Source organism: Bison bison, unplaced genomic scaffold, assembly GCF_000754665.1.
Source record: "Bison bison bison isolate TAMUID 2011002044 unplaced genomic scaffold, Bison_UMD1.0 scf7180017864146, whole genome shotgun sequence".
Taxonomy (NCBI): domain Eukaryota; kingdom Metazoa; phylum Chordata; class Mammalia; order Artiodactyla; family Bovidae; genus Bison; species Bison bison.
Window position 1 is genome coordinate 2,285,322 of NW_011494718.1, and position 26,214 is coordinate 2,311,535.

Below are 26,214 nucleotides of genomic sequence, written 5' to 3' on the forward strand. Positions count from 1 at the left end.
GAAGTTTTCAACTATTATCTCCTCAAGTATTTTCTCATGGTCTTTCTTTTGTCTTCTTCTTCTGGGACTCCTATGATTTGAATGTTGTAGCGTTTAATATTGTCCTGGAGGTCTCTGGATTGTCCTCATTTCTTTTAATTCGTTTTTCTTTTTTTCTCTCTGATTCATTTATTTCTACCATTCTATCTTCTAATTCACTAATCCTATCTTCTGCCTCTGTTATTCTACTATTTGTTGCCTCCAGAGTGTTTTTGATCTCATTTATTGCATTATTCATTATATATTGACTCTTTTAAATTTCTTCTGGGTCCTTGTTAAACCCTTCTTGCATCTTCTCAATCCTTGTCTCCAGGCTATTTATCTGTAATTCCATTTTGATTTCAAGATTTTGGATCATTTTCATTATCATTATTCAGAATTCTTTATCAAGTAGATTCCCTATCTCTTCCTCTTTTGTTTGGTTTGGTGGGCATTTATCCTGTTCCTTTACCTGCTGGGTATTCCTCTGTCTCTTCATCTTGTTTAAATTGCTGAGTTTGGGGTGTCCTTTCTGTATTCTGGCAATTTGTGGAGTTCTCTTTATTGTGGCATTTCCTCGCTGTGTGTGGGTTTGTACAGGTAGCTTGTCAAGGTTTCTTGGTTAGGGAAGCTTGTGTCGGTGTTCAAATGATTGGTTTTCTCAGCACTACTGGATCTCTCCTCAACTTAACCATTTACACCTTCTTCTCTGTGTATACACCTAAATTATCCTCATGCTTTTGTCAGGTCGGTTTATTTTTCTTCCTTGATTCTTGCCTCATTGCAACAAAAATTTGGAACAGTAGTCTAAAGGGTTTAAAACAACAGACAAGTTATAGCTCAGTTCACCTCAAGCAGATAAATCTTTTGTTAGACAGACATTCCCATGATATGGGAGCAGGCTGACCTCAAAAGAGTTTTCTTTTTCCCTGTTGCTGCTGCTGCTGCTAAGTTGCTTCAGTCGTGTCCAACTCTGTGCGACCCCATAGACGGTGGCCCACCAGGCTCCTCTGTCCATGGGATTCTCCAGGCAAGAGCACTGGAGTGGGTTGCCATTTCCTCCTCCAGTGCATGAAAGTGAAAAGTCAAAGTGAAGTCACTCAGTCATATCCGACTCTTAGTGACCCCATGGACTGCAGTCTACCACGCTCCTCCATCCATGGGATTTTCCAGGCAAGAGTACTGGAGTGGGGTGCCATTTTTCCCTGTTAGTTTCCCCTTTTTTATACTTCATGTTTCCTCCTTTGGGTTATGCTTTGTGCAAAATAGGGTTTGTGCCTACTACCAGTCAATGAAAGGGAATGCAAATGAGCATACACTCAAAGCCAATTGACAATTGCAAGTTATATAATAGCAGGCTGTGTTGTTTATATCTTCCCATAATTCAGTCTTTGTTATAATCAGATGTAGAATATTTGTGAGCCCTTGGTTGGCCCTTAGTTGCCTAAGGTTACCTGGAAAAGCCCCTGTGGTAAGTTTGTATCACTGTGTGTCTAGAGTATATGTGCAGGGGTTGGAAAAATCTCTATGGTTATTTTTGTAGCATATCTGTGAGCTTGTATCCCTTTCAGCCAGCAACCCATGGTTGCTCATGCCTAACTTCCTACCTAACAGTTTTAATGTTTCTTGAAGTTTTCTTCCCCACACCCATTAATATTTTATTCTCTCACTAACAAAGAGAATGGAGTTCCCTGAAAAAGAGCTGCTCTCTGGTCTTGCTATGGCAGATACCCCAGAAGATAAGACTCCAGCCTCATCTGTGGCTTTAAGTTCTGGTGCCTGGGCAGATGGTGATCACCTGACAACCTGGCATTAGCCTAGACTACACTGGGTTATGAGATGTACTCTGCTTGTCCCTCATCCCGGGCTGCAGATATGATAGTAAGGCCTCGGGAAGGCAACAGTTTGTTTTTTCCTGGTTAACTGATGTATTTCCAAGATGTCTTAAAGTTTAAGCTCTAGGAAATATTGCTTACTTGGTGGAATTTGGACCATCATTTTGCAAATATTCTCAAGTTCTTTGATTGGAAAGTGGATGTATTAGGGCTCCCCAGAGAAATGGAGCTAAAAGGACATATATAAATATGAAGATGTGTGTATGTGTGTGTGTGTGTGTGTGTGTACATTTATTGAAGGAATTGGGCCTGTGATTATAGAGATTACACAGATTAACAGGCCCCCAGATCTGCAGGTGAGCTGATAAACTCAAGACCTGCTGAACCCACGGTGTAGCTCAAGGCTGAGGCTGGCAGTCTCAAGACTCAGGAAGAGCCAGGAAGTCTAGGTTCAATTCAAAAGGAAAGGAAAACAGGCACTGTGCCAAGCTGAAGGTAGTCAGGCAAGAGGGATCTCATCTATTTGGGGGCGGACCAGCCCTTTTGTTCTAGTTAGACCTTCATGTGACTGGATAAGGCCTGTTCACAGCAGGGAAGCCAATCTGTTTGACTCAGTCACACCCAAAAATACCCTCACAGACACATGCAGAGTAATGTACCGAATACTGAGCACAACGTGGCCCACTCCAGTAGCAGCCATAACAGTAGCATTAGCAGGCCAGTGTAATGTTGCTTGTACATGTTTATTGCATGTTATCTGCCTTTTAATTCTCTCTTTCTCCTATCAGGGATTATTTACTTAACATCAACTCTTAGTCATTTGGAATCCACCACACTTCTGCTGATGGTCTGTGCTCGAGATGGTGGTGGGCTCACATCTGTCACTAATGCTGAAGTCACCATACACATTCTCCAGACGACTCTGGCACCTGCTGAGTTTGAAAGGCCTAAGTACACTTTCTCTGTTTATGAAGATGTGCCTGAAGACAGTCCTGTGGGAACAGTGAAAGCTAAAGAGTCCTTGAGTAAGTACTTATGTCTTATGCTACATTGAAACCCATTATTGGAACATTTTCTGATCATAGCAAACGCCGTCTTCCAACAACACAAGAAACGACTGTACACAATGGACATCACCAGATGGTCAGTACCGAAATCAGATTGATTATATTCTTTGGAGCTGAATATGGAGAAGTTCTATACAGGCAGTAAAAACAAGACCAGAAGCTGATTGTGGCTCAGATCATGAACTCCTTATTGCCAAATCCAGACTTAAATTGAAGAAAGTAGAGAAAACAACTAGGCCATTCAGGTATGTCCTAAATCATACCTAAATTAGGTATGACCTTACAATTATACGGTGGAAGGGACAAATAGATTCAAGGGATTAGATCTGATAGACAGAGTGCCTGAAGAACTAACTATGGATGGAGGTTTGTAACACTGTACAGGAGACAGTGATCAATACCATCCACAAGAAAAAGAAATGCAAAAAGACAAAATGGATGTCTGAAGAGGCCTTACAAATAGCTATGAGAGGAAGAGAAGCGAAAGGCAGAGGAGAAAAGGAAAGATATACCCATCTGAATGCAGAGTTCCAAAGAATAGCAAGGAAAGGTAAGAAAGCCTTCCTAAGTTAACAATGCAAATAAATAGAGGAAAACAATAAAATGGGAAAGACTAGAGATCTCTTGAAGAAAATTAGGGATACCAAGGGAAACTTTCATTCAAAGATGGGCTCAATGAAGGACAGAAATGGTATGGACCTAACAGAAGCAGAAGCTATTAAGAAGAGGTGGCTAGAATACACAGAACAACTATACAAAAAGATCTTAATGACCCAGATAACCACAATGGTGTGATCACTAACCTAGAGCCAGACATCCTGGAGTGCGAAGTCAAGTCAGCCTTAAGAAGCATCACTATGAACAAAGACAGTAGAGGTGATGGAATTCCAATTGAGCTATTTCAAATCCTAAAAGATGATGCTGTGAAAGTGCTGCACACAGTATGCCAGCAAATTTGAAAAACTCAGCAGTGACCACAGAACTGGAAAAGGTCAGTTTTCATTCCAATCCTAAAGAAGAGCATTGCCAAAGAATGTTCAGACTACTGCACAATTGCACTCATTACACATGCTAGCAAGGTAATGCTCAAAATCCTCCAAGCTAGGTTTCAACAGTACATGAACTGAGAATTTCCACATGTACAAGCTGGATTTAGAAAAGGCAGAGGAACCAGTGATCAAATTGCCAATATTGTTGGATCACAGAAAAAGCAAGAAAATTCCAGAAAAACATCTACTTCTTCTTCATTGACTACACTAAAATCTTGACTGTATGGATCACAGCAAACTGGAAAATTCTAAAACAGATGGGAATACCGACCATCTTACCTGCCTCCTGAGAAATCTGTATGCAGGTCTAGAAGCAACAGATAGAACCAGACATGGAACAATGGACTGATTAAAAATTGGAAAAGGAGTATGTCAAGGCTGTATATTGTTCCCCCGCTTATTTAACTTCTATGCAGAGTACATTATGTGAAATGCTGGGCTGGTTAAAACACAAGCTGGAATCAAGATTGCCAGGAGAAATTATAAGCTCAGATGTACAGTTGATACCACCCTTGGCAGAAAGCAGAGAGGAACTAAAGAGCCTCTCTGTAAAGTTGAGAGAGGAAAGTGAAAAAGCTGGTTTAAAACTCAACATTCAGAAAACGAAGATCACAGTATCTGGTCCCATCACATAGATGGGGAAACAATGGAAACAGTGACAGATTGTATTTCTGGGGGCTCTAAAATCACTGTGGATGGTGACTGCAGCCCTGAAATTAAAAGACTCTTGCTCCTTGGAAGAAAAGCTATGACAGCCTTAGACGGCATATTAGAAAGCAGAGACATTACTTTTCCAACAAAGATCTGTATAGTCAAAGTTATGGCTTTTCCAGTAGTCATATATGGGTGTGAGAGTTAGACCATAAAGAATGCTTATCACCAAAGAATTGGTGTTTTTGAATTGTGGTGTTGGAGAAGGGTCTTGAGAGTCTCTTGGGCCACAAGGAGATCAAACCAGTCAATCCTAAAGGAAATCAATCCTGAATATTCATTGGAAGGACTGATTTGAATCTGAAGTTCCAATACTTTGGTCACCTGATGCAAAGAGCAGACTCATTGAAAAAGACCCTGATGCTGGGAAAGATTGAAGGCAGGAGAAGTGGACAACAGAAGATAAGATGGTTGTATGACATCACTGACTCAATGGACATGAGTTTGAGCGAATTCCAAGAGATGGTGAAGGACAGGGAAGCCATGTATGCTGCAGTCCATGGAGTAGCAAAGAGTCGGCCAAACAATGCAGTGTTGAATAAATCTTACCTTTTCTCCATGGAAGAATTGAGACCATACAATCTATGGCTTACTCTTTGTTCTTTCAACATTATTTTTATCCTACTTTTTTAAATCACAAAAGTAATGGGTACTTTTAACCCACTGCATTTCACAGACACACAGACTTCAAAAAAATTTTATGAAAACACATCCAACTGTATTTGCTATTCTACAACGACCTTCCCCCTCTCCCCCTACTTCCCCAGTTTGTGTATTGAGGACCTTTTTCCAAGAAACTGAACATCATTCCATCTCATTTAAAAAAGTTGCCTAGTATTTCAACTTATATGTATAAAATATGCTTTATTTAAACATTTTCTTTTTGCTATCAATTTGAATGATTTACAGTTATTTTTTCTAGTAGAGGTTTCTCTGCAAGAAAAATTCCTAGAAGTGAATTACTTGTTCAAAGATTTTATCCTGCTCCCTAGTGAAAGTGTCAGTCCTTCAGTCATGTCTGACGCTTTGAGACCCCTTGGACTGTAGCCCACCAGGCTGCTCTGTTCATGGGACTCTCCAGGTAAGAATACTGGAGTGGGTTTCCATTCCCTTCTCCAGGGAATCTTCCTGTCCCAGGGATTGAACCCAGGTCTCCAGCATTGTAGATGAATTCTTTACTATCTGAGGCACCGGGGAAGCCCATCCTGCTCCCTAACCCTAAACCTAATCCATCGCCTCTTCTTTCCTTAACTTTTGGGGATGGTATTCGCCTTTTGTCAGTAGCTATTATAGAGAAGGGGCTTCCCTAGTGGCTCGGTTGGTAAAGAATCCATCTGCAATGCAGGAGTCTCCCTCCATACAAGAGACTTGGGTTAGACCCCTGGGTGGGGACTATCCCTTGGAGTAGGAAATACTTGACTTTGCTTCCTCAAATATAGGCATCCACATTATTTTCTGAATATCTTTCTGTTTTACTTAATTCAAGAAGAGGGAAGGAAGATGGTGAAATCCGTGGCTTTCTCCTTGTCCCGGGACAGTACTTTTGTCTACTGATACTTGAGAGACCATGTGTTCACTTACAACAGGGATTAGAGAGCCGAGGAAGACGTGCGACATTGCACAGCATTCTCCATGTATGTGATACACGTTAGTGCTTTCAGTTCTTAGTGTTCCTGGTAGGTATGTTCTTTTAGCCTAAAGTGATTGCCTTCTCTTTTAATTTCGTCCTTTCTTTTTTTCTTTTTCTTTTCAGATTCCTCAGAGCCAGTTTTTTATAGGATCTCCTCTGGCAATCTGGACGGCACGTTCTCCATTCACCCATGGCTGGGCACCATTCGAACCCAGAAGCGTCTGGATCACGAAGCGCAGCCGGTGGTTGTGCTCACCGTCCAGGCACAGCTCGGCAGCTCCCCCGCCTGCAGCAGCACAGAGGTCAATATAACCATCATCGATGTCAATGACAACCCCCCGGTGTTTCCCAAAGCCTCCGATGAGGTTACAGTGTCTCAGAGCATGCTGCCTGGCACAGCCTTGTACCGTGCCCGCGCAGAAGACAAAGACAGCGGGCTCAACGGGCTCGTCCGCTACTCCATTGCGCGCCAAAGCCGGAGCCTCTTTTCCGTGGACGCTGGGCTCGGCGTGGTGTACCTCAACCGGAGCCTGTCTGGCGCTCAGCTGCAGGCGTGCACGCTGACCCTGGTGGCCCAGGACCTCGGCGTTCCTTCTCGGGCGTCCCTGCTGGTGCTGACAGTCATTATCGTGCGACAGGAGCGAAGCCCGTCTTTGACGTTTGAGCATTTGGTCTATCAAGTGGAAGTGAGTGAGTCGCTCTCGCCAATGACCCCAGTCCTGCGCATCCGGGCCCGCCCACTGGGCCCGCAGGGTGCTCCCCCGCAGCTCGTGTACTGGTTGGAACCCAGCACAGATTCCGCTGCGTTTGGAGTCCATCCTTTCACAGGTTGGATTTATTTGCGGCGACAGCTTGACTATGAATCCACACAAATGTATAATTTTAGAGTGTTTGCCTGGATCCCAGAGGACAAATTGTCACAAAATGCGAGCACTTCAGTAACTGTTCATGTCCTGGATGAGAATGACAATTCCCCTACCTTCTGGCATGATGTATTGTTTTTGAAAGTCCAGGAGAGTCCTATGCCCCAAGGGGTAATAGGCAAAATTACAGCAATTGACAGAGACTCCGGAAAGAATGGACAGCTATCGTATTTCCTTTTGTCCGATGAAAAATTCTTCAAGATGAATCCTAATACAGGTAGCATTTTGTAGCTTGCACTTATTGCTTTAAAATTGGAATTGACAAAACCCAAATCTAAATTATAACACTAGTGCAAATATATAGTTAAAATTGCAGTTTTTAGTGAATTCTTTACTTGATGACAGTATTGTGATTTTAAAGTAAAGTCAAAATTGAAAAGAATTTTTCCTAGAATGATCCATGCTTCCTTGCCTCACACCCACATACTGCCTGTCCATACATGGTTCTCATTTTGAATTAGAGCTACAGTGAGCACTGGAATGGATAAACTCTTGTGTAAAGTCGAATCTCTCCCACAATATTTTTTCACTTGTAGATGTCTTTAGATTTTTCAAATAATATTTTATAAAACATAAATGTCATCGATGGAGAACTAGAAAATCATACATTAATTAAATTTCAAAATTATTCATTTGATATATTTCCCCATTCTCATTTTTTTTTTCAAGGAACCATGGGAAATGGGCAAATATTTACCCATGAGGTTTTTTTTTTTTTTTCAAGTCTTAATTAAGTATACAAATTTTATTATATTTTAAAATTTATATAAATTTACAAGGACCTTAATTCCTACAACTACCTACAAATTAACTGTGTTTATACTGCAACCATTTAGCTGCAGAAACTGAGACCTGCATAGCTCAAATAACATGCCCAAGGTCATGGGGCTAAAAAGAAGTGAGAAGGTTACCATTTTGTACATTTCCAAGAGGCACCATTCATGCTGAGGTCCTTATACATGTTGCCCTTTGCTCTATATATGTGTGTGTGTATGTGAGTTGCTCAGTCTGTGACCCATGGACTGTAATGGGACCCAATTTGAATTCAATTCTAATTACCTTCTAAGTGCCCACTGTGTGAGTTAGGAAAAGGTGCCCCTTCCTCCAGCAGATGGCGCTTTACCCCAGGACACAGGGCCTGCTGAGATGGCAAGCTGCATCTCAGATCCCATTCCCTCCTGAGCTGGGCGCCCCCAGCAGGGCACAAACTGCACTGCTGCCAGGATGGTCCTGCTTGCTCTTTACTTCCATGTGCTGAATAGTTCTCTTAGGTCTTCTGTTTCACTCAGCAATTTATTTTTTTGGAAATAAAATATACATTTGGTCCCCGCATGATCTTCTCTCTCCCACAGTCAGTTCAATGCCCAGATTCAGAAGACCAGGTGTCCACTCTTAGAATTGTTGCATGGCTAGAAGCAAGAAGCTTCATTTTAGGGCAGTTTCCTTACCTTGACTGCTGCTGCTGCTGCTGCTAAGTCGCTTCAGTCGTGTCCAACTCTGTGACCCCATAGATGGCAGCCCACCAGGCTCCCCCTTCCCTGGGGTTCTCCAAGCAAGAACACTGGAGTGGGTTGCCATTTCCTTCTCCAATGCATGAAAGTAAAGAGTGAAAGTGAAGTCGCTCAGTCGTGTCCGACTCTTAGCGACCCCATGGACTGCAGCCTACCAGGCTCCTCTGTCCATGGGATTTTCCAGGCAGGAGTACTGGAATGGGGTGCCATTGCCTTCTCCTTGACTAGAAGAGAGAATCCTGCCATGCTCCATGGCCTGCTCTGGGGGGTGAAGAGTTAAAGTGTATGAAGGGGCTTGGAAGTCTACACACTCATAAGCTGTTCCTCTTCACCAGGGCTGGGCACGGTGTGGCAGTGCGGGGGTTGCGGGCACCCTCCCGAGTGTGGCCGGCACGAGTGCTCTCCACATCCGAGGCTCCAGGCAGCCTTGGCAGCAGCCCTCTTCCTCAGAACCCTACATGGTGCCCTCACGCCCGTCCTTGGCTGAGCCTCCCAGTCTTTCCAAATAGCTGCTACTTGTCAGTCACAGTTGGTTCATCAAGTGAAAGTCTGATATTCAGCATTTAGGGTTTTCTGAGAAGAATTATATTTTGGAACTTTAAAAATGCAGATGTTGTCTTTGTTATTTTTGTTAGAATCAAACAGTAAATACTTTATAAATACAGTTGACATAGTAAAGGGATATGTAAACACTGCATTTTAGCTTCACCAATTCAGCAACTTTTCCAAATACGAATTTTTTTGTTCCTGATTTCACTTTTTGTTTTTCACACGGTCATTTCATTTGGAGGATGAGGGAAAAAAAAAAAAATCTTAGAAATGGCAATGTTAGGTAATAGTTTCTTCATGATTACTTTCTCACAAATTCATATTTTCATAGATAGTGAGGAAATTAATTCCTGGTGGAATTCTGCAGTGGGAGATGGCCCTTCGTAGTATGTAGAAGCATTTACAACTTTATGCCTGAGTTTGTGGGATGAAACATGAGGGACATAGTCTAGAAGACAGTTTTTAGCAAGAATATGCAAAATATGGTTTGTAAAGCATGAAGTTATTGGGAAGTCATTATGCTCACTATACATATATTTTGTGAGATAGTAATAAATAACTTTATACATTCTTTAGTTCAAATGGTTCATGGTAGATAATTTGAAATATAAAGAATGACAAATTGAAGATGACAGAAGAAACTTCAGAAAATTCTTTCAGCAGTGGAGCTAGATTATGAAGGAATGTGTTTTGGAAGTTGTGCTCTTAGAGCTTTGTATCTGATTTTCCTTTCTGGGCATTGGTCTGGATGGGGTTCTTAACACCGGAATTCTGGTACAAGTGGTATCTTCTCTCACGCTGCTCTGTGCTCCTCAGGGGAGCTGATCAGCTGGGTGGCCCTGGATCACGAGCAGCGCGCGCACCACCAAGTGGCCGTCCTGGTGAGCGACCACGGCTCCCCTCCGCGCAGCGCCACCACACTGGTGCATGTCTCAGTTACTGACATCAATGACAACAGGCCGTATTTCCCACAGTGCCTCGCTGGGAAGGAACTGTATGTCAAGGTATGTGGTATGCAGCATTTGTATTATTATTAGTTTTCAGCACCATCTTGTGGTCAAAAGAATGAACTTACCCAGTCAGTCGGTGTGGAAATGCATACATTTTTAGATTTATAATTGTCCACATGTCATAGAAACCTGCAATTATTTTTTTAATTAATTAATTTACAGTATTGTGGTGGGTTTTGCCATACATTGACAGGAATCAGCCATGGGTGTTAATGTGTCCCCCATCCTGAACCCCCCTCCCACCTTCCTCCCCATCCTATCCCTCAAGCTCATCTGAGTGCACTGGCCCTGAGCTCCCTGTCTCATGCATCGAACCTGGACTGGTGATCTACTTCACATATGGTAATATACAAAAATAAACTCAAAATGGATTAAAGATCTAAATGTGAAACCTATAATTATTAGAAAAAAGAAAAGATATACCTATAGCTGATTCATGGCAGAAACCAACACAATACTGTAAAGCAATTGTCCTCCAATTAAAAAATTAATAAATTTTAAAAAGAAAATGCTTGTATGTTCTATTTGGGATCACACATTCAGTTGTTTCATGATAATGTGGTTCTGTCTGTTACATGCAAACGTAACAGTACTTCATTATCAGTAGTGCTCAGACATGGATTTTTTTTTTTCAGTAATATTCATGCCTTTCTTTGTTTTAAAGCTCAACTGAAAACCATCTTTGAGCTGGTTAGTTGAAGACAGAACAATCTGTAGTTTTAAAGTGAAGGGTGCACGTGTGCTCAGATGCTCAGTCGTGTCCAACTCTTTGCGACTGATGTGCACCCAAAGATTGTAACATTTGATCTTTGCAGGTAAATGCAAAAACTTCTAATTACATTTATGTGATCTTATGTTTTTCATTTCCATATTTTTGTATGTTTTATAATGTACATAATAAATTAGCGTGTTAGTTCATGTAGATAATTGATAAATGTACCTTGAAGGTACTCATACTTCTTTTAAAATAAATGGGTTATATAAATAAAAAGTTTGGAAGCTATTGCTCTAAAATAATTAAACATTCAAATTAAGCTCAGATATGCATGTTGAAAAACACAAAAAAGGTATTGAGGAAGTTAATAACTTTAAACTCATCTTCCAAAATCATATTTAAAGAAAATTCTGCCATCTGTGGAGCATTATGATACCGTCCTTATGATTTTATATTATTTCATTTTATGCATGACATGTGTACAGTGTGCTCAGTCGTTTTAGTCATGTCTGACTCTTTACGACCCTGTGGATAGTAGCCTGCCAGTTCCTCTGCCCATGGGATTTTCCAGGCAAGAATACTGGAGTGGGTTGCCTTGCCCTCCATCAAGGAGGTCTTCCTGACCCAGGGACTGAACCCACATCTCCTGCAGCTCTTGTGTTGTAGGAGGATTCTTTATCTGCTGAGCCATCAGGGAAGCCCCAAGTATGACATTTCACAGCTTAATTAGGCAATAGAACAGAAACTAGGAGTTCAGTTCCACATGTGTATTTCAGTATTCCAGGAAACCTTCTGTTAATTAATAAGATACCTTTCCTGAAATAATAGTCTGTGATTATCTTTAGCATGTTTCAAACCTTTAAAAATGCCCCTAGAAGGTGATGAATAAGAAGCTAGAATCCTTTTTGTTATTGTTCAGTCACTCAGTTGTGTCTGACTCTTAGGGACCCCATGGACTGCAGCACGCCAGGCTTCTCTGTCCTTCACCATCTCCTGGAGCTCACTCAAACTCATGTCCACTGAGTCAGTGATGCCATCCTACCATCTCGTCCTCTGTCGTCCCCTTCTCATCCTGCCTTCAATCTTTCCCAGAATCAGGGTCTTTTCTAATAAGTCAGCTCTTCACATCGGATGGCCAAAGTATTGGAGTTTCAGCTTCAGCACCAGTCCTTCCAATGAATATTCAGGGCTGATCTCCTTGCAGTCCAAGGGACCCTCAAGAGTCTTCTCCAACACCACAGTTCAAAAGCATCAGTTCTTCAGCCCTCAGCCTTCTTTATGGTCCAATTTTCACATCCATACATGACTACTGAAAAAGCCATATCTTTGACTATATGCATCTTTGTTGGCAAAGTAGTGTCTCTGTTTTTTAATGTGCTGTCTAGGTTGGTCATAGCTTTTCTTTCAAGGAGCAAGCGTTTCTAATTTCATGACTGCAGTCACCATCTGCAGTGATTTTGGAGCCTAAGAAAATAAAGTCTGTCCCTGTTTCCATTGTTTCCCCATCTATTTGCCATGAAGTGATAGAACTGGATGCCATGATCTTCGTTTTTCGAATGCTGAGTTTTAAGCCAGCTTTTTCACTCTCCCGTTTCACCTCCATCAAGAGCCTCTTTAGTTCCTCTTCACTTTCTGCTATAAGGGTGATGTCATTTGCATATCTGAGGTTATTGATATTTCTCCCTGCAATCGTAATTCCAGATTGTGCTTCATCCAGTCCGGCATTTAGCATGATGTACTCTGCATATAAGTTAAATAAGTAGGGTGACAATATACAGCCTTGACATACACCTTTACCAATTTTGAACCAGTCCATTGTTCCATGTCTGGTTCTAACTGTTGCTTCTTGCATCAAAAATCTGAAATTTTGTAGTGAATTTTGTTTCCTTTTTTTCCTCTCAAAATTAGTTTAAATGCTGCAGATAATTTGTTCAAATTGAATGAAACATTTAAATATGTAATATGGATTCTTTTCATGGATTTACATTCATATAACCTTTATATGGTAGACATTTGAATTATGTGTGGGTTTAAAAGTAGTTTAAAAATTACAGGAGCATTGTGTTCTTTCAAGTTTCATCGATATTTCTTGTTTAAATTTTACCTACTAATTTGTCATTCTTTGTCTTAATGACAGGTTCTGGAAGGTCAGCCAGTAAATATGTTGGTTACAACTGTGTTTGCAAAGGATCTTGATGAGGGAAACAATGCAGAAGTTATATATTCGGTATCTTCAGGTAAAAGTTACTATTCATATAGGATTAAGAGCTTTTAGCATTTTCTCCGCTGTCTACCAAACATCTGCCTCCTTCGGAGAAAATAGTTAATGCTGAAAATAACACCAAATTGCACACAAAATAACTTTGTTGTATTTTAGAATCACCTTTTTAAAAAAGAATTTTAAAGTTTAATGTAAAATCATACATTTTTTTCATGTCCTAAAGAGAAATCAACCAATCATCCACTTTAAATGAATAATTTTCGATAATCTAAAAATGCAAATCAGCTTTTATTGAGGAAAGCACTATTAATAATGTATAAAAAATGATATTGAGTATAAAGACATATAAAGACAGGGCTTCCCTGGTGGCTCAGATGGTAAAGAATCTGCCTGTAATGCAGGAGACCCAGATTCAATCCCTGACTTGGGAAGATCCCCTGGAGAAGGGAGTGGCTGCCCACTCCAGTATTTGTGCCTAGAGAATTCCATGGACAGAGGAGCGTGGTGGGCTGCCTAGTCCATGGGGTTGCAGAGAGTCAGACACAACTGAGTGACTAACACTTCCCCATAAAGACACATGATTATAAATACCAAGCACCTGTGAATCTCTATCAAAATTAAATATTTTTCAGGTCAGAGTCAATCATACTCAAAATATCACATATGTACACTCATGTATGTGTATGTGGGAATTTTACTGAGACAGGCTTATGTTTATGTTTTTCTTCGAGAATGCACAGGTGTTGCATTCCTGTGATTGGATCCAATGATTACCTTTAGCTGACATTGTTTCTTTATACGATTTTAAAAGGCATTTTTTGCTGTGTCATGTTTGATACAAACATAGAGAAGCAAGAGACAGCATTGCTCTTACCTGCAGATAAGTTAATTGCCTGTGTGGAAAACCCCAAATATGCTACAGGCAAACCATTGGAATCAATAGCATAAAAAAATTTCTGGGAGCAATGTCAATATACAAAAATCACTAGCATTTTAAAAACTAAGCAGGATTTCAAAGGTTTGATTCACTATAACAAAGAAAATCATAGGGTGTAGGGTCTGGCTTGCTTCAAAGATCATGAAGTTTAGGCTTCATGGTTCTTCCCTTGCTGGGGCTTCTCCGGGATGGAATATTGTCCTATTCTCTTTAAAGGAGGACCCACAAAGTAAATGTTTCCCTTCCAAATTAGAATCATCTTGATGAAAAGCATAGGGAGAGAAATTTCAGTAAAATATATTCAAGACCTTTGTGTAGAAAATTACAAAATATTGATGAAAAACCTGAAAACAGAAAGAAATGAGAATGCAAATCACGTTCATGCTTGGCAAGGCGACAGAGGGCATTGTTCAGGGACAGTGAGCCTGCTGCAGAGAGACAGACACACACACACACAGGTTACACTATAATCCTCTGTGGTGCCATTATTTGGAAAGAAACACAACCAGCCTAGAACTTGTCCATGAATATATGGACTAGAGAGATACATCTCCACTTTAGAACAGAGGCTGTCCACAGGGAAGAAAAAGGGGAGTGAAATTTGGAGGTATACACAGGTTCTCTGCTGTACTTATATTTTGTCATTTCTTTAAAACTTTTGAAGAAATATTGGGACTTTACCAACCTGGAAGTGTTTCCATGGATGGTCATCATATATTTCTGAAAGTTTGAAATGTTGATATTTAAAAAAAAAATAGTCTTTAATCTGGTACTTGGTACATAGCAATATAAAAATATGGTGTTATCTATTATGTTATTATACCCTTGCTTTAACTCCATCCAACTGCAAAATAGAAGCAACTACAAAATATAAGATAAAATAACAAGATAAAAATCAGTATAATGGGAACATATATATCTTTGTTTACATACACACACACACACATCTTTGTTTATATCCTATAAGAATGAAGTAAATGGATCAAAGTATAGATATCAGAACCAGCAAATGTTACATAATGTCCTGCTCTATACTCTGACTTTCTTAAGGGCAGGAGTGCTTTTTTATTTGCCTTTATTTCCTCTATAACTAGTAAAGTGTCTGTTGTATCATAATGACTCATTGACAGCTGAATAAAAGAAAGAAAGAGAGTCATGACTGGCCCAGACTTTGAGTTTTTTGGATTGTTCGAAGTATTAAGATTTTATCAAATAATACAAATCTATTATTTAACAAACTAGAAAAAAACCCTACCAAAATCAATTTGAATTAGAAATATCAATATGAACTTGTGACATCTTTTAGTTGTGTGTGTGTTCTCTGTCCACTGAATATGGCCTAGAAAAAATGAGTGACCCAGAGGCAATGAGCAGAATACAACCTCCCAACACTGTGTTCCATGGAAGAAACCAGGAGTCCTTGGAGAAATGACTGACTCCAGGTCTCGGACAGGAAATCTTCAAGATGAGTCTGTAACATTTTGTTAAACCAAATACCAGGAGGCTGCTAAAGATGACTAGATCATATCAAAGACTTGGGAACCACCTTTGTGCGTGCGTGCTAAGTCACATCAGTCCTATCCGACTCTGCGCAACCTCGTGGACTATAGTCCATCAGGCTCCTCTCTCCATGGGATTCCCCAGGCAAGAATACTGGAGTGGGTTGCCATGCCCTTCTCCAGGGGATCTTCCCAACCCAGGGGTTGAACCCGTATCTCTTATGTCTCCTGCATTGGCAGACAGATTCTTTACCACTAGCGCCACCTGGGAAGCCCTGGGAACCACCTTTAAGAAGATTCTAACAAAGCTAGTGGAGGTGATGGAATTCCAGTTGAGCTATTTCAAATCCTGAAAGGTGATGCTGTGAAAGTGCTGCACTCCATATACCAGCAAATTTGGAAAACTCAGCAGTGGCCACAGGACTGGAAAAGGTCAGTTTTCATTCCAATTCCAAAGAAAGGCAATGCCAAAGAATGCTCAAACTACTGCACAATTGCACTCATCTCACACGCTAGTAAAGTAATGCTCAAAATTTTCCAAGCCAGGCTTCAGCAATATGTGAACCGTGAACTTCCAGATGTTCAAGCTGGTTTCAGAAAAGGCAGAGGAACCAGAGATCAAATTGCCAACATCCCTAGATCATGGAAAAAGCAAAAGAGTTCCAGAAAAAGATCTATTTCTGCTTTATTGACTATGCCAAAGCCTTTGACTGTGTGGATCACAATAAACTGTGGAAAATTTTTCAAGGGATGGGAATACCAGACCACCTGACCTGCCTCTTGAGAAACCTATATGCAGATCAGGAAGCAATAGTTAGAACTGGACATGGAACGACAGACTGGTTCCAAATAGGAAAAGGAGTACATCAAGGCTGCATATTGTCACCCTGCTTATTTAACTTAAATGCAGAGTACATCATGAAAAACGCTGGGCTGGAAGAAGCACAAGCTGGATTCAAGACTGCTGGGAGAAATATCAATAACCTCAGATATGCAGATGACACCACCTTATGGAAGAAAGTGAAGAGCAACTAAAAAGCCTATTGATGAAAATGAAAGAGGAGAGTGAAAAAGCTGGCTTAAAGCTCAACATTCAGAAAACTAAAATCATGGCATCTGGTCCCATCACTTCATGGGAAATAGATGGAGAAACAGTGTCAGACTTAATTTTTTGGGGCTCCAAAATCACTGCAGATGGTGATTGCAGCCATGAAATTAAAAGACTACTTCTTGGAAGGAAAGTTATGACCAACCTAGATAGCATATTCAAAAGCAGAGATATTACTTGGCCAACAAAGGTCGTCTAGTCAAGGTTATGGTTTTTCCAGTGGTCATGTATGGATGTGAGAGTTGGACAGTGAAGAAAGCTGAGCACCGAAGAATTGATGCTTTTGAACTGTGGTGTTGGAGAAGACTCTTGAGAGTCCCTTAGACTGCAAGGAGGTCCAACCAGTCCATCCTAGAGGAGATCAGTCCTGGGTGTTCATTGGAAGGACTGATGCTGAAGCTGAAACTCCAATACTTTGGCCACCTCATGTGAAGAGTTGATTCATTGGAAAAGTCCCTGAGTCTGGGAGGGATTGGGGGCAGGAGGAGAAGGGGACGACAGAGAATGAGATGGCTGGATGGCATCACCGACTCAATGCACATGAGTTTGAGTGAACTCTGGGAGTTGGTGATGGACAGGGAGGCCTGTTGTGCTGTGATTCATGGAGTCGCTAAGAGTTAGACATGACTGAGTGACTGAACTGAACTGAACTGAATGATAAGAGATGAAACAGTGTGAACATCATTAGGGGTAACAATGGCAATAGATTTACCCATTTATAATGTGTTTAAATGTCTGTTTAACGATTCTTAAAACAAGCTAAACAAACATTTAATGATCATAGTTGGAGTATTGAAGGATGTTAGTAAATCAATCCATTATTTTGAATACTGTTAAATAAAATTTTACTATCAAACATTTATCCTGAATTTTCGTATAATAAACTGCCCCAGTGGGTTACCAATAAACAGGTAAGAAGACAATTCTCTTGAGTAATACATTCCAGCCAATAAATGAAGATGGCATCTTAGACTCAGAATGTTATACTTTATAACATTTAGTGAATCATTAGTGGATCTAGGCTGTGTACCAACTGGTGCCCCCATCACAAAAAGAGACAATCAGACATGCGCCTCTGAAGGAAAACACAGCACAGCACTTCAAAAGCAGTCTTCCCCCTGAAATGAACCCGAATCTGATTAATTATCTACATCTACCTCCCAATTTAAGGAAAACATAGAGGACAGAAGAACATATTTAAGCTATATGTTGGTGATAAGCAACAGGCAAATCTAGACCATGGGAAGCTTCAGGATACATAGTCAATTCTTCAGCAGATGAGTTGCAAAATAAATAAAAATAAATAAATGGATGACAGGAAGAGACAGACCAAAGAGATATGCGCATATGGAGTTTATGTTAAACCCAATTTGAATTGGCTAAGAAATATTTGAGACAGTTGGAAATTTAAAAAATAACTAGAAATTTGATAATATGAAGGAATTACTACTAATTTAAATATATAATACTATAATTATATTTTTCCTTATCTTTTAGAGATGTGTGTTGAAAAATATGCAGAAGAAATGATACAATTTCTGAGATTTGCTTCAAGAGTAGACAGGGAAGGGAAATATCTGAATGTCTAATAATATTAGCCATGAGTTAACAAATATTATTTTTTATCCTTTTCCATATGGTTCACTGTAGGATATTGAATATAACTGCCTTTGCCACACAGTAGGTCCTTGTTATTTGTCCATCCTTGTATGATGGCTTGCACCTGCCATCCCACGTCCGCCGAGCCCCTGCCCCGGCCCTGGCCCCCGCAGCCTGCTCTCCGTGTCTGTGAGTCTGTAGTTCCGCCAAGCCCTTGCCCCGGCCCTGGCCCCGCAGCCTGCTCTCTGCGTCTGTGAGTCTGTTTCTGTCATAGTTCCGTTCACTTGTATCACGCTGTAGATCTGACGTATAAGTGACATCAAATGGTATTTGTCTTTCTGTGTCTGACTTACTTCACTTTACGATGATCTCTAGGTCCATTCTTGCTGCTGCAAATGGCATTATTTCGGTCTTTTTATGGCTGAGTAATGTTCCATTGTGTATATAATCTGCATCTTTTTTACCTATTCTCCTGTCGATGGACATTTAGGTTGTTTCTGTATCCCGGCTATTGTGAATGGTGCTGCTATGACTATGGAAGCCACATGTATCTTTTTGAATTATAGTTTTGTCAGGATATATTCCCAGGATTGGGGTTGCTGAATGATGCAGCACATAGGTTGATAAATACTGGAGCTAAGTGATAGGCATGTGAAAGTTCATTATATCATTGTCTAACTTTTAGTATGTGAAAATTTCCATAATAAAGTTTTTGTAATCTGTTGCATTTCTTGCCTATATTTTTCATATAATCCTTATGTTCATATTCTCACAGAGCTCTAAGGTAAATAAATCTCCCAAATGATCACAGATATATTTGTATTAATTAATTCTCTGTATTCTGCTTTATTAACTAACATTAATTTCTTAATTTTGTGTGTGTGTGTGTGTGTAGAAGATAGTTCTGATCACTTCAAGATTGATGCCAACAGTGGTGAAATAAGAACAACTAGAGTACTTTCACGTGATTATGGACCTTCTTACAGGATGACTGTAATAGCCAGTGACCAGGGAGTGCCTCCTCTTCAAGGACAGGCAGTTATCAATATTCAGGTAATAGCTCACATCACACAAATGGGGGAAAATGCTCTGAAAGTTTTTTTTTTTACTTTATATACAAATGTATAGAGTGAAGATACTTTAAAAATGTGAATACTCCCTTTAAAGAGCATTGCAGATGTATGTGTACATTATATTAAGTGACTTTACTACTATTTGAGAAATGACTATATTTAAATAAATGTTTATTTTAACTTTGTAAATTACTGACAAGATACTTTCATCACTATGTGGGTATTTATACTACTTTTTTTAATGAAGAACAAAAAATATCTTTTCTTTTTTCCTAATTGCAGGGACCTGGCAAATTTGCAGAAGAAACATTTATAAACAAATGGCCAATAATAAATCACATAGTTTTTGTAACTGTTTTAAAAATTAGAAAGTCACTTGAGATCCATATTTTAAGGCTTCCCTTTAGTCATAATGAGCAAATGATTTGTGGGAAGTCTTGATAGTAGGAAAAAAATTACACCAACCCATCAATAACAAGATGACTATAGGAAGATTTTTTATTCAAACACACGATAATCAGTAATATTAACATAGATATGAATACTAATCAGGAATATATATCCCCAAGTATTCTGTTTCCAAAGTATATTAACTGACTAAGGATGTGTGGTTTAGGATAAAATTCTATCATAATATCTCAAGTCTCTAATTTCAGATAAACAGATACATGATTCTTAAATATATGCAGATGTTGTCATTAAGGAGACAAGGGTTTCTAGGATTTAGAGTAGTTTGTGGAACTAACTACCTTGGTTCTCATCTGTGGCCTCAGCAAACTATCATTGCATCCATTACAGCAAACGGGGAAGTAGAAAATCCTATACTTTCTTATCTCCTAGATATGATGCAATTTTTAATTTTCAGAGACATACTGGAATTAGGCAATAAAAGAAAAGACATTTTCTCATCAATTACTGTATATATATTTATTTGTAATATGTGTATATACATATCATGAATAGATGGAATTAGGGTCCAAAAGAATAGCAGCACCTGTGTTGATTAAATTATTAAAATACTGCAAATTAACAGCTCCTTTTTATTCTTATTTCAGGTGATACCACTATCCAAAGGGAGAACTGTCATTTCTCAGAATATTAGACATTTAGTTATACCAGAAAACTTGAAGCCTACAAAAGTAATGAGCTTGATAAAGTCACCTGATCACCTTCAACGACAGCATGGTGGAAAGTTGCATTTTAGTATCGCTGCAGATGACAAGGATGGTCACTTTGAAGTGGACAGCTCAACAGGAGACTTGTTCCTCTCTAAGGAACTGGATTATGAAATGATGTCTCATTATCTTCTCAGGGTGGTAACTAAAGACCATAGCAGAAACCCTCCCGTGAATAGCACGGTCTTCCTGAGTGTTGCTGTGGAAGATCAGAATGACCATTCCCCATCTTTCCGGGAGGAGTTCATTGTGATAAGTGTACCAGAGAACACCCCTGTTGGCACTCTGGTGCACATCTTCAATGCCAAAGATGGTGATGGAAGTTTTTTGAACAGTAGAATACAATACTTCATTGAAGCCAACCACCCTGGAATGAATCCATTTCTCATCCACCCCTCATCTGGCACTTTGGTCACCACGTCTCCCCTTGACAGAGAGAGAGTTCCAACTGTTGTCCTGACAGTAACCGCATCGGACCAGGCTGTGAATGTGACGGACCGGCGAATGAGATCGCTGATGGCGAAGGTAGTGATTCTGGATGTGAATGACCACAGTCCCACTTTTACATCTTTCCCCATCGCCCATGTCAGAGAGGATGCTGCGGTGGGCTCCTTGGTGCATCACATAACTGCTCAAGATCCAGATGCAGGAAGGAATGGAAGAGTAACATTTAGCATCCTCTCAGGAAATGAAAACATGGCCTTTATGCTAGATGAGTCATCAGGTACCGTCTAAGTCACTGTTGATTACAACCTGTGATTGCTTGCTTGCATTTATCCTTTCCATTTTCCTCTGTTATCAAATGATCTTCTCAAGATGCATATGCATTAAGGAAATTTGACTTGATTTACCATTTCACTTATACAGATGGTAGGCATAGAGGTTGTATTCAGGAAACCAACAGTAGTTGGCCTGTTTGTTAATATAGATCTCTGGTTTGTAGCTAGGTCACATTTCCTGGGGTGAACATTTTACAGTAGCCACCTTTTTTGCCCTCATTGTATGTGTTCACAGGGTATGAGGTATACCAAGATAAATCAAGGTAGAGCATGACTGGTCAACCATGTTAATCAAAGACTTTAGTATCAAAACATCTCTAAGATCATAGAAACATACCCTTGTAAATAGTTGGAAATCATGTGTTTTTAAATAGTTGGATTAATTTGGACATCAAGACCCTCACTTTTCACAACTGAACCATTTTATTTTTGGCGGAAGCATTTATTCACTCTTCAGTACTCTGCAGAAATGACACTGACATTGTCACAAGACAGTGACACTCACTGTCACTGCTCTTATCTTGCTGTCACCATATTGCCAGATAATGTCTTCTAAAAGTTTTGATGTAGCTTGATGGACAGTTATATATACAAAGTGTCAACCTTGTAATACTGACATTTTCTCACCAGTTCACACACACACACACACACACACACACATAATTGAATGAAATTCCTTCACCCTGATTTTCAGAAAATATTAAAGAGATGGACTACCATCTCATTCTCAAAATAAAGTCATTTCTGTATGAACAACAGGAAAAAATCTCAGACGTATACCATTTGGTCCAACTGTTAAAAAGAACATTATTTGGAAGTGAGATTGAATGTGTAGGATTTGGAAGTCATGATTATAGTCTGGCTATGTACTGTTGGAAATTTTCATCAAAATATTTATTAAATCCTGTACATATGGTTCCATTCTGAGGCCTGCATGCACACTACCTAAAAGCCCAACTGACAGAGAGAGAGTCCAGACCTAGTTGCTGATTTCTGTTAGAGCTCGGGTCTCCAAGGATCTGTTTCAGCAATGCTTCAAATGCTTTCCAGAATGGCTAAGGAAGGTCCCTTTCAGGTTGTTAAAGAGGGTGGATAAAAATAGAATTGTGTCTCAGTAATATAGGTATCATGAATCTTGAACAATTGCAGTGGCTGTTTCAGATCTTTTTAACATCATAAAAATGCTAATTACTGAATATACTCATATGAGATGGGCTATTTTTTCTCTCACAAGGTTCATATTTTTTTAAATCAAGACAAAGTAAGGTTTTCAATGGCTTTGTCTATGAAGTATAAAATGATAAGCAATTCTTGAGAAGCCATTTTATAAAATATGACTCAGTAAACCTCTTTAATTATTTGAAGAAATGCTCTTATAGGATAAACATGTGTTAGAGAAGCAAGTACCAATTCTAAAAGAAAAAATGTGACAGTTGGAATTATGTAACAAATATATGTATGCAAGTTTTTATAACACGTGGCTTATGTGAATTATGTACTTCAGTGGCAGTTGGATAGAGACATTTTATTTGTGAATTTTATTGTCCTAGTTGTAAAGTCTTTATTATTTTTTATTAATATGAAAGATAGTTAACTGAGAATAGTATAAAGAAACTGTAACTTTTTAACAAAAACTTAATGTCTTAAAGGATATAACCATAACTTTTTGTACCTTGGTCACATTTACACATGAAGTGTCCTTTGACATAAAGAGGGATACTGTTAGAACCTTGTTATTCAGTTGCTAACTCATGTCCCACTCTTTGTGACCCTGTGGACTGCAGCACGCCAGACTGCTCTGTCCTTCATTGTCTTCTGGAGTTTGCTCAAACTCATGTTCATTGAGTCGGTGATGCCATCCAATCATCTCATCTTCTGTCGCTCCCTTCTCCTCATGCCCTCAATCTTTCCCAGCATCAGTCTTTTCTGATGAGTTGGCTCTTTGCATCAGATGGCCAAAGTATTGGAGCTTCAGCTTCACTATCAGTCCTTCCAATGAATACTTAGGGTTGTTTTTCTTTAGGATTAACTGCTTTGATCTTGCAGTCCAAGAAACTCTGAAGAGTCTTCTCCAGCACCATGGTTCAAAAGCATCAGTTCTCCAGTGCTCAGCCTTCCTTATGGTCCAGCTTTTACATCCATACATGACTACTAGAAAAACCATAGCTTTAACCATATGGACCTTTGTTGGCAAAGTGATGTCTCTGCTTTCTAATATGCTGTCTAGGTTTGTCAGAGTTTTTTCTTCCAGGAAGCAAGCCTTTCTTTAATTTCATGGCTGCAGTCACTGTCTGCAGTGATTTTGGAGCTCAAGAAAGTAAAATCCGTCACTGTTTCCACTTCTACCACTTCTGTTTGCCATGAAGTTCAAAGGTTGTTGCTGAACCACGAAAGACACTGGGATTCTTGGCCTCCGGAGGAGAAGACTTCAATCCGGGGCCATAGACGAGGCTTGATCGTTCAGAGCTTTTGTGTGATAAAGTTTTATTAAAGTAAGAAAAGGGATAGGAGAGCTTCCGACATAGACATCAGAAGCGGGATGGAGAGTGCCCCCTTCGCTAGTGTTAGCAAGGGGGTTATATACTTTTTAAGTAGTTATTACAGTGAATCAAAAGAATGTCTGGAGATTGTAAAGATCTTTACATTTTAAGATAACAGGATTAGCCAGAAAGTTTTTTCCAGAAACTGTCCTGAAGCAGGATACATTCTTGTTACATAATCCTTGGTACAGAGTTTAAACTGAGTTGTTTGTTGTGTAATCATCAGTTTGAGGCTTAAAGATAAAAACGTGACTTATGTGACTATGACTAAGACTAAAAAATGTAGAGGAAAAAAGAAAAACTTTTATCCTTTCCTCCTCCTTGAGAATTCCAGACCCCTCTCTCTTTGGGGACCCCCAGACTTCTTATCAATCTGCCTAGGAATTGACTCTCCCAAAGTAATGGACCAGATGCCATGATCTTAGTTTCTTGAATGTTAAGTTTTAAGCTAGCTTTTTAACTCCCCTCTTTTACCCTCATCAATAGGCTCTTTAGTTCCTCTTCACTTTCTGTTGTTGTAGTGGTATTTTTTTTTTTTTTTAATGAAGATAGATGTTGGGTAGATAAATATCCTTGATGTAATCATCTCAGTAAATAATGGTACATGATGGATTATTACTGAATTCTGATTCATTCTTATATTTAAATTACGGTGACTTTTAAAAATGTTCTCTTTTATTCTAGATAATATATAAATTTAACTTTAACAGAAAAAGTTTCTGAATTTTTAGCAGGTTAGAGAATTTATGCAAAAGTAGAGTGAGCATGACTTCCCCAAAGAATATTATGCATTACTTTTCTTCTCTTTCAAAACAGGTTTTCTAACTACTGCTTCTCCTTTGGATTATGAGATAAAAAGTCAGCACATTCTGACCCTTCTGGCACTGGATGGTGGCACACCAACACTTTCTTCATCCCAGACTTTGACAGTTACTGTTCTTGATGTAAATGATGAGGCCCCAGTATTTAAGCAGCACCTGTATGAAGCTTCAGTTAAAGAAAATCAAAATCCAGGAGAGTTTGTCACAAGAGTTGAAGCTGTGGACAGAGATTCAGGTAACTCAAAAATATGGCAACTAAGTAATTCACGTTAAAATTAAATATGGATCAGAAATTTACCAGAAATTTGAAAACAGTTGCTAGTTATCTCAGATTTCTGATATTTCGTTAATTACCATACATGTAAAAAATGAATGTATAATGTGTAGTTTTTGTAGCATTTGCTTATATTAAGTTTTATTATTATAGTAGATACATATCTAATTAGCATAAAATGTATTGATTCGATCTTGATAATAAACAAGCATAGACAAAGTATCACATTTTTTTTTCAGATTGTAGTAGCAAAATACATGAGTACAGAAAGTAAATGGCTCCTGATTTCCTCTATGCATAGCATAGTAGAAGAGAGAATGCTGTTGTCAGACTGCCTGGGTTGGAGTCCGAGAAGCACCGCTTAAGCTGTGTAGCCTTGCCTCAGCTTTATACTAGTTGTTTCTGCTCCTTGGTTTCCTTATCTGTAAAATGGGGATGACAAGAGAGCCTAATTCCCAGTTCTGAGAATGAAAGAGGTATCACCTACAAAGAGCTGAGACCGTGTTTGGCACAATAAATGGTCAACAAATGTTAATTCCCATCATTACTGTAATACTATTAATATTAATATCAACCACTGTGTCCAGACAAATGACTTTGAAGTGAACAGTTACTATGACTGCTGCTGCTGCTAAGTCGCTTCAGTTGTGTCCGACTCTGTGTGACCCCATAGACGGCAGCCCATCAGGCTCCCCCGTCCCTGGGATTCTCCAGGCAAGAACACTGGAGCGGGTTGCCATTTCCTTCTCCAATGCATGAAAGTGAAAAGTGAAAGTGAAGTCGCTCAGTCGTGTCCAATTCTTAGCTACCCCATGGACTGCAGCCTACCAGGCTCCTCCATCCATGGGATTTTCCAGGCAAGAGTACTGGAGTAGGGTGCCATTGCCTTCTCCATACTATGACTAGGGATTTTCAAATATCTTAGAATTTCTTTTCCATATCACTATGACTTTTGGGGGACATTTAAGTTTCAGTAACTCTAATAATATACTTAAAAAAATTTTTTTTTCTTTAATAGAAAATTATTTAATTAGTATACATGTGTTCCCCATCCTGAACCCTCCTCCCTCCTCCCTCCCCACACCATCCCTCTGGGTCGTCCCAGTGCACCAGCCCCAAGCATCCAGCATCGTGCATTGAACCTGGACTGGCGTCTCGTTTCATACATGA

The 26,214-nt window shown here is 39.6% G+C and overlaps 1 protein-coding gene across 1 annotated transcript in view; it reads left to right on the forward strand.

The window, feature by feature from the left end:
* Positions 1-26,214, forward strand: part of DCHS2 (dachsous cadherin-related 2) — a 323,756-nt gene that overhangs the window by 186,956 nt on the left and 110,586 nt on the right. Inside the window, exons 5-11 of the mRNA XM_010840797.1 lie at positions 2,642-2,878; positions 6,434-7,450; positions 10,110-10,297; positions 13,156-13,255; positions 19,278-19,435; positions 20,511-21,354; positions 24,766-25,005. Of these exons, the coding sequence (XP_010839099.1) occupies positions 2,642-2,878; positions 6,434-7,450; positions 10,110-10,297; positions 13,156-13,255; positions 19,278-19,435; positions 20,511-21,354; positions 24,766-25,005 (2,784 nt within the window). The remainder of the gene's footprint in view (positions 1-2,641; positions 2,879-6,433; positions 7,451-10,109; positions 10,298-13,155; positions 13,256-19,277; positions 19,436-20,510; positions 21,355-24,765; positions 25,006-26,214) is intronic.